Source organism: Macrobrachium nipponense, chromosome 7, assembly GCF_015104395.2.
Source record: "Macrobrachium nipponense isolate FS-2020 chromosome 7, ASM1510439v2, whole genome shotgun sequence".
In the NCBI taxonomy this organism is placed as follows: Eukaryota; Metazoa; Arthropoda; class Malacostraca; order Decapoda; family Palaemonidae; genus Macrobrachium; species Macrobrachium nipponense.
Window position 1 is genome coordinate 54,177,161 of NC_061109.1, and position 10,000 is coordinate 54,187,160.

General features: G+C 35.7%; 1 protein-coding gene across 1 annotated transcript in view; it reads right to left on the bottom strand.

The window, feature by feature from the left end:
• The window catches only part of LOC135217608 (WASH complex subunit 1-like), a 14,273-nt gene that overhangs the window by 2,927 nt on the left and 1,346 nt on the right, over nucleotides 1–10,000 (bottom strand). Inside the window, exon 2 of the mRNA XM_064253573.1 lies at nucleotides 17–150. Coding sequence (XP_064109643.1) covers nucleotides 17–150 — 134 coding nt within the window. The remainder of the gene's footprint in view (nucleotides 1–16; nucleotides 151–10,000) is intronic.

A 10,000-nucleotide genomic window follows, 5' to 3' on the forward strand; every position in this document is an offset into this window, starting at 1 on the left:
CACCTAGACTACGTACATCTGCAGCCAAGGTGGCAGAGCACTTCGTCAGCATCCAGACGTCGTTCCAAGGGCAGCCACTGGAAACTGCATTTCTCTTGTCACAGCCAAAGCTGCTGCTGCTGCTGCCACTTATGCTCCCACGAACTCTTACTTGATTGTGTCCAAATAACTTATATTTTAAACACTTTAAGTTGGGAGGTTCGTTTCGTAGACTTACTAAACTAACATATATTTAACTTACAAAGAAAATACGTGTATTTAGTGCAAAATGCGTACATCACGCAATTTATATTTACACATTTTAATGGTTATGGTAAACTGACACAGAGTGCTATGCATTTATCATGAAAACAAAGTTGGAATAATTTGTTTCTTTGTTAGACTATTTTTCTCATTACATCTGGTTACGGATTGTTCCATCACCGAAGTCTCTGGGTGAAATTTGACCATGTGTCAACTTTTGAAGCATTTATGAGAAATGAAATAACAACGAAGCGAAATCTCATCATTTGTTGATGTCTCGCTAAAGTGTCTTAAAAATTTGACGAAGTTTACTTATAAAACGAGATATGGCGTAAGGTATTTACATGTAGGGGTTTAACAAAGGAACTTCTCAGAAACCCAGTTAATGCAGTCGACTGGAAGATTGGGAGAATGGTGTGCGATAGACAACAAAGATCGCTTTAGTTCGGTATGACCCATCTTGACCTCTCATTTGTAAAGATTTGATACTGATACTGGACTGATGGGAAAGACGTGTGCCAGACAGAAGTCTGTCTTATCTCTTTAAATGTAAACGGTTTTAGAGGAAACTTACTGAGCATTTACTGTAAATGGATTACTACTTTAATCATTCAGAACACAGTGAAGTAATATGCTCATAAACGAAGCAGAGTAAAAACACGGGTGTTTACAAGAGCAAACTTTCTTCTTCAAAACCGGATGGATATGACTGACAAAAGCAAATTACCCGTAGGCAAACTGGCAGTGGCAGACCTTCTGGTGGGATCAGTTAACCTCCAGACGCTCTATCTTCGCAATTCTCGTCGTATCAGGGCCGGTATCTCTACTCCCTCCGACTCCAAAAATATATTCCTTGACAGTCCGCTTTTAGTGCGCTATCTAACACGCAAACTCCATCAAATCTTTATTGACTCAAGTTATGCTTAAGCGAAAGAAGATTTTGCACAGAATTATGTTTTAACTCTTATGCAATTGATTTAAACTTAAAAGAGATTATAGCCGAATACCTGGTCATGACGTGACTTCGGCGACGGCGTTTCCAAACACACAAATCGTTAACGGACGCCTCTCCGACATACGTGACTGCAAGAGCCATCTTGACTTCTTCACTTCAACCCATCCAACGTTGGTGAGACAATCATTCTTTCGCAAACGATTTGAAAGGATGCAACATCGTTTCTACTTGCGACCTTGGTTTTACTGCAATATACTTCGCTCTTAATTTAAAAGATAACCAATACAAACCATATTTGACTGACCATTACAGCTTGCACTTATTCGTGCATACGTTTTTATACTATTACAATTCACTCGAAAACGATTTCTCGTTTCCTTTTTTTTTGTCTATACCTCGTTTATTGTAACTACGCAAAAACTTTTACGAATGAGAGACCGGGCTGAGTGTATGAAATTATTTCGTCCAGTACGTGACCCGTACCACTTTTTTTTTTTTTTTTTTTTTTGAAATCGCTATCAATGTGAGTTAAACTCCGTATTCTTTTCTTCATGAAATCACGTAGTATATTGTGCCGACTTCTCGCAGGCATATATAAATTTAGATTAAAGATCAGATATAGTTGGGAAATCTACCTAGAGCGAGTTACGGCCCTTGCTTCCATCATCCATTACCTCTTTTAAGAATTATTTCTCGATATATTAGGCTTTCGGATATTCTCGAGAATTCTCTCTCCTTGGATTAACGCGCACAATTCGATCATTTCCTCAGAAAAACTCATGAGCGACCGAATTGGCCAACGTACATGTTGAACAATTGAATGTATTGAAAATGATTACAAAGTTTTGTGAAAATAACGACAACAAAAAGTATAGTCATTAAATCAACGAGGCAACAAACAACGTTGAAAGGAGCTCTCATGAAAGCTTACTCAGACGGTATGCAGTTAGGCATGGAAGTAACATAAAAGCACAAATATTAATTATTATAACACATCTAATTCTGGTTTACTGACACGGTCTTTCTAGGATTTTATATCTTGATATAAATATCGTTTTAAATAAAATGTCTCACGTCGATTCCGTCTCATTCAGACACACACACAAACATATATATATATATATATATATATATATATATATATATATATATATACATATATATGGAACGCTCAGCTTTTTTTTTCTAACTGGCGTGTGTCTCACGGGCTCGAGGGTGAATAATTACATAAAGAATTAGCTTTAGGCAAATTAGTCAAAGATCTTACTTTCATTAACTTGAGAGAGAGAGAGAGAGAGAGAGAGAGAGAGAGACGAGAGAAGGAGAGAGAGAGAGATTCAAATCTATTTACGAGTACGGAAACAGTTTTCTAAGGTGTCGGTGTTGCCGTAAACACAGCACACCACATATACACACTCCTATTAAATGCAGTCACATTACAATATCTATGAGACAAGACTCAATTCTGCTGATAAGAGCATAATGTACACTGAATAAGATAAAGAAAACAGGAAATGACTCTAGAGTAAAAAGGTTCATCATGAATAATGCATCTCGCTTTGCATTTAATAGCCGTTGCATGTCGAAAGAAGTCGACGAGAATAATGGATTTCTTTTAAATAACAGGTAAAGGCCGTATTAAAAAGAAATGCGTCTAGGCTCCTTCGTCACCCAAATAGCTTTACTCACATCATTTTTACCATATAGATTGTAGAGTAACTGACACAACACTTAGGGGTGCGGTTGGGGGTTGGGGGGGTGGGGGAGGGGCAAGGCAGTCCAATTCAGTGCCAGTCCCAAGCCCAATGAAGTGGGAATGCAGTGAGAGAAGATGCAGAGTAACTAAATCCCAGTTTGTAACAAAACCACACACACACCACCCACCCCCCCCCCAAAAAAAAAAAAAAAAATAATAAAATAAAAACGTCGCGGGGCGCAACTGACAACAATCGGTAACTCTGCGCATGACTTCATCTTTACGAAAACGGCCACTTTTTTTTTTTTCCTTTTTTACATTAAACTTTAGGGCTGTCTTGGCCAACCTTGAGACGATCTATTTATTAGCAGAGACTTTTTCAAAATATCACAGTGCGTTTTTACGAAAAATGTCATACGATCTACGCAACTTGTAGATCGAAAATTCAAAGAGCGAACTAATTCCTTCGATGCATTAAGTGAGGAAATATGTCTGAAATGCAGACTTGTCAAGCAGAGCATTCAATGTGTCAAATCTACCGAAGGATGAACTTGCCCTACCGGCCAAAACGATCTCAGTTGAGGAGTAGGTCATTACAAGTGGTAACTGCGTTTAGGTTATACGCAACTGGCATTTTTATTTGTGTGTATGTGGAAATATTTATGCTTTATCGGATTTTGTTTCGTGTAGTCATGCAATTTTCCACAAACCTCCATGAAAAATGTTAAACCAAGATGAAACCGTGCCAGTCTCCAAAGTATTATCATGGCTTACCAAAATGTCAATAGTGCTGATCAAAAAAAAAAAAAAAAATTTAAATTGTTTGGTTTGAAGACTCAAATCTATACTAAGCAAGTTTCACGATTTCTGGTTCCGTAATTCTAGCTAACAAGATATAGTAGTATGACTGTGGTCCATTTTCTCTATATGATTATTTTCCATTAGAATGTAGCATGAGCTCCATCTGAACACACTTGAATTGAATTCCCATCTATACAAAAGGAGCTTTGCACTAAGTCTGGTTGAGACTGATCCACCGGCTTCCAAAAAATAAAAAAAAAAATATGAAACACTCACGCCACACATGCATGCTTACATACACATACCCCAAAAACTTTGAATGAAAAGCTCACTTCAGCCCTTAGCCAAGGGAACCCAAACTAAGAACTGACTCGAAGTTTTTTCCTTTTTTTTTTATTGTAAAAAAAAAAAAACGTAATGGGCACGACTCACCTGGAAAAGGCGAAAACCTTAGTAGAGTAATATAATCATAAGTACGTAAAGTATTTACTCTTTATTTTTTATTTTATTTATTTTCCTATTTTTCTTTTATGGCTAGGAGACATATTTAAGTAAAAACGCTGGAAGCCATCACCCTATTCGAGGCAGCAGAGTATATCTTATTTCACATACCTGATCGTCATTGGCAGGAACATAATACACAAAACTATAGTATACAATGCTATATATAGGCTACCGTTTATAGGAAACTGGTCAGGTGACTTTTTTTCGTTGTTTTGTGTAAGGTTTAAGACGCACCTCAATTATTTTATGTTCGAGGTAAATTTCATTAGTAATTCGGAAGAAAATGTTTTTACTATAGATAGAATTTCATGCCCTAGATCTTTTGTTGTACTTCACCATTATGAAGACCAAGTTATGGGAATCTAATGGTTAAAATACACACACACACACACACACACACACACACACACACACACACCACACACACACACACATATATATATATATATATTATAATAAATTATATATATATATATATATATATAATGTCTATAAATAAGAATTACTTTTTTATGTGGGAATTGTTTCGCATTGGATGCTTTGTTTAATTACCTATCAATATTTAATAGACTCTTCATAGTCTACAACAGTTTTATATATATATATATATATATATATATATATATATATATATATATATATATATATATATATATAATGAATTACTTTTTATGTGGGAATGTTTCACATTGCATGCTTGTTTAATACCTATCAATATTTAAGACTCTTCATAGTCTACAACAGTTACATTTCTGAGTTTGTATTTCTTTTTTCAAATTTTTATATGACACCGCTTCACGGGCTAATGACCGGGTATCGACACACACACACACACACACACACACACACACACACACACGGTGTACATATTGAATGTCACTCTCGTACCAATCAATTAGATAAATATTTAGGATACAAAGAAAAAAGTACGGAGATTTACATGATCTCGGAAACTTGGAACATTTTTTAAAATAAAATGTTTCTAAATAATTCTCAAATTCAGTACTAAAAGCAGAGCTATATACATGCATCGCCATGTTATGAGCTCCATTCCACAAAAAATAAAAAACTGTATAGTTATCCTTTAAAGTTTGAACAGAACAATGTATACTTTAGACACCCATATATATGTATCCATTTTCTTTACATAGAATTATAATACATTCATAGAGAATGGTTTATCTGCCTGACTAAATTAGTTCGCGCCTTTTAAAGCGTTTGCATTAATAAAGGAAGTTTATATACACGGCTAAGGAAGTTCACGGATTTTATACAGTTATGAAGAAAATAATGGTAAAAATAAAGATGACTACCGCGGCCTGGTTCCCGCCAGTCGCCGAACAGGATATTTGCTACCTTTTCTACATGTTTTTGTTTGTGTTATGTACTATATGGTATGTATGATATGGTTTCACTATCATCCTTAAGGGTCTGATATTAAACACGGCACCCATATTGCACATAAACTGGTAGTTACCGAACTAGAGGGGCGCGGTAGTAGTCTTTGCTTTTACCTAAATATACATTTGATGGGTCAGTATTAACTGATAATATTCAGAGAAGCCCAGTAATCGTATATGGTCAACGAGTATGTAGTACACGTTTTACAATCAGTCATGACTTTCCAAACAAAAAACAAAAAAAAATATCGAAATATTTTGGAAAATGATAACCAAATCTAATGAAAATATTAAGTTAATGAATTCCGTTGGTTGCCAATGCTATCAAAGCTTTCATTTTCACCGTATTTCCAAAAAGAAAAACGCAACTTTGCGAAATTCTTATTGTATAGTATAGGCTAGTGTTTCTTAAAGGGTGGTCCGCGGACCCCCAGAGGTCCGTGGAATGTTCCAAGGGGTCCGCAGGATAATTTGGCCGTCGATATCAGATAAATTTTAGGCCAAAACGTGGCTTAAAAACCCTTTTGGCCAAAACGTCCTAAATTCCTATTTTTGTACCACCAAATCCTCTTGGCTTCTGACAATGACGCTCGTCAGATTAGGATGGGTGAAATTTAACAACTTTGTAGAAGGCAGTGGTATTTATGATCAGGCAACAATATACTGACTGCAACTGAAGCTCAGCAGATTGGAGCCAGATATTCCAATAGTAATGAATCAGCAAAAACAGTACCATTCGTCGCACTAAGTGCGGTTCGAGGTGTGAGGAGGAAGCGTTGCTGTCAAGTTCACTAAAATTTGCGTGCAAAATTAATAACATGAAGGTTATTTTAAGTAAAATGTAAATATTTATGTTGAAAATAAGTCGTAAATAAATAATTCAGCAGCAAATTTTGGTACTATATATTATACCCTGAATACACTTTCAAACCCAAGAGAGATCTTATCATAATATGGGGTCCGCTGCACAAGAATGTTAAACAAGAAACACTGGTATAGGCCAATGAACCCATGGATGATGCTAACATCCATGAAGGAGAGCATCTCTATAATGAAGAAAAAGGATATGAAGCGTGCTGCATCAATATTTAGATATAGTAAGCCTTTTAAACAATGTCTAATTTTTGGAACAAAATAAGTTATATTTATTTCAAAGTGTAGCCAAAAGCCACCAGTATTTCAATTTCTAAAGGTATATCGAGAACATACTAAATTTACCAGACACTAAATTTACCAGTTACTATGACTAGTTTTAAACGGGGAATACTGTGAATGTTTTATTGATAAGATTACTCCTATCAGATACGTAACAGATTTAGCCCAACCTTTATGACATCTGTCTCGAGGAGCTGACTTACCGAGATTTATTACATGCGACTATAACCAGGTAGGAATGCATAAACTCGTGACTCAAACCCCACTGCCTACATACGAACAGTCTGGACAACGATTTGTCTGAAGTCGGTAAATATTGAAAGTTGGCCACATGTTTCAAAACAGGTTGTCTAGATAGTTTGATGGTGGATATTGAAATATATCCAAAGAAAATATTCATTGGCATGAATTCAAGACTTTCTGAAATGTCTGGTTGAGGTTATCACTTTGTCTATAATATCTCGTAACGCATCCCACTAAACGCTGTCATGATGGAATATGGTTGCCAATTGTGAACAGAAAGAGCTTTTAAACCAAGTGACGTTGCTCATTATCAGAGCTATATGTGACCAATTTACTGAACGTTTAAGGAGAGCTATTATTTTCATTATCATTATTAATATTATTAATGTTATTAATTAAATACACGTTATTGTCAGATCAACGAGAAGAACGGATATATGGAAGTCGATAAGTTTCCTAATCTAATATCTGTATCTCGTAAACATAATCTGAACATTTTAATCCTGTACGTCACTGGACATGGTGGCCTTTCGAATCTTGCTAAAAAAAAATATCTTCTAAAAGTGTAAACTATTGTTATTATGTTCACGTTGTCGACATCATATGCTGCATATCAAAGCACACACAAACACACATACACGCACATTCACCACTGTCCTCCACAACCTCTCGTTCTTGCTAGATATTGAGACTTTCTTTCCAATAATTCCTTCACATGGACCGCCCAATTTATCGACTACAGAAAAATTATTTTAAGGAGAAGCCTCTTTCCCATTCGAATATAGAGTTATTCCAGATGCAATCTGTACTTCCAATTAAACGCAATCTCCAGAATGTTAGAAGTCCCATTGGAAAGACAATAGTAAATGCTAAACCCAACGTTTTAAACCAATCTGTCTGGGAGCGCGAGTGCGAGTGTGCAAGAATCAAGTTATCCAATTTGAGTGAACGACGTGAAAATCTAGGAGGAACAAATTATCCAGTGAAAAAGGATGCTTTAACGATAAGCTCACAATGTAATCCTAAGAGGGAAACAATCATGAAGTATGAATAGTTAAGGATAAAATGTTTCCACAGATTTCAAACAACTATATACAGTTCTCCCGACAAAACCTATACATTTTGTTAAACCTGTGCATGACTCATCTTGAAATGTGCATCATCTCTACGACTTATGGATATAATTTTCTTTAAAGGTAACCGTTCGAAAAATCCTCATGTTCATTGTGGTGCTGGTCAAGTCATTCAGGAAGAATGTAGAAATAAAAGTATTAAGAATAAAAAAAAAAACATAACCAAAATATAAAACAAGGGGGATGACAGACAGGTAACTGAAACTCAACAATAACACGACATTCAAGAAAAGGGAGAGAGGTATGGGTGAATAGTCATACTACAAAAAGTGTTTGAATGTATCTATGTGTGCGTGTATGTATACAAACACAAAAATACACAAACACACATGTATATATATTACATAATGTATACAGATAGATAGATAGATAGATAAATAGATAGATAGATAGGCTTCCAACTCATGTTCAATCATACTTAAAAAATATACAAAGATATATATGATATTTATAACTGAGACAGGTGCATTAGGAAAGAAAGAAGTGAGAATAGCGTATAAGAAGATAAATAACAAGGACTAATGGGTGGCGTGATGTAAATAAGAGGAAGTGAAGGTGAAAAGAAGACGGCTGGATTGTTCTTGTACATCATAGGAAGAAGATGAACATTGTGGCCAAGATCCATTAATTACACATGGAAAGGTTAATGAACAAATGAACATCGGGATAAAAGGTGCAAATGGAGATATATATGGTCCCAAGAAAATGTGATCCTTTGCCAGCGGACTGATTACTGTGAAGATCCACTGAATGTGATAAAGTGAAGAGCTGAGAATCTGAAAGGTGTAAGAGTGGAAGACGTTCGCACATGTCATGAGCTAGGAATGGAAAACCACCAGGAGTTGATTGAAATGAAAGTGAGATGCTGAGGCACTGTTGTGGAAAAGGCGATAAAGGTGAGAGTGAGAATTGTATAAAGATAAATTAATAGTATACTGGTTAGGTGCACAGTAGGATCATGAATGATAAAAGTAATAAATACGACAGAAGGGAATGTTACTAGTTTGGATTTGAGCAAGGAACATTGTGTGTTTGTTTGTTTGTTTGTTTGTGTCTGTCGGGAACATTTCAATTGTTTCATTTCAAACGGTTTTTTTAAAATTAAATTTGAGAGTAAATAGAACATTGTGTCTGCCTGATCGAAAAGTACGGACCTAGAATAATACTATAGAATTGATAAAGATACTAAGTGGATGCTGAAATTGAATGGTGTGGAAGGCAAACTGCTGATAGCAACAAAAGATTTACTGACGTAATGTTGAATATGTTGATGGTATAAAAGTGATCAAAGTAATAGGGGGCTATCATGGTCTCATGACTATCTAATAACCTTTATGGATGGACTGATATGTTAATACAAAGAAAGGACAAGAAACAAGTGCAATGTTTATGGAGTACAAATTGCTGTGAGTGGAGTGTGGAACGGCGGAATTTTGCACAAGATACAGCACTGAATGGGGATGGGGGGTGGTGGGTAAACTGAAGAAACTAATGATGGGGGTTGAGAGATTAAGCAAGAGGTAAATGAGGAAATTAAATGTATGCAAGATTGCTGATATACGTGGCAGTAGAATGGAAGTTATTGATCTATATATGTATTTTTATTTTTTTTTTGCAAATGTACCGGATATTGCTACGCTGATAGATGCGGTGAATCACAAAACAAGCGAAGCAATGTAGGTAGCAAGGTGCATGCAAAAGATTAGTGAAAGAAGTGCAGTGCCTGTGGGCGGCAAGTTTGGAATGTCAGAAGGACCTGATGAGCCAACTTTCCGTTATGATGATGAAATAAAAATGTTGAATATGAATACAAGAAAAAAGGTTGAACTCTTTTGATGAAAATTATATATAGTACATATGGGTGAGAGAT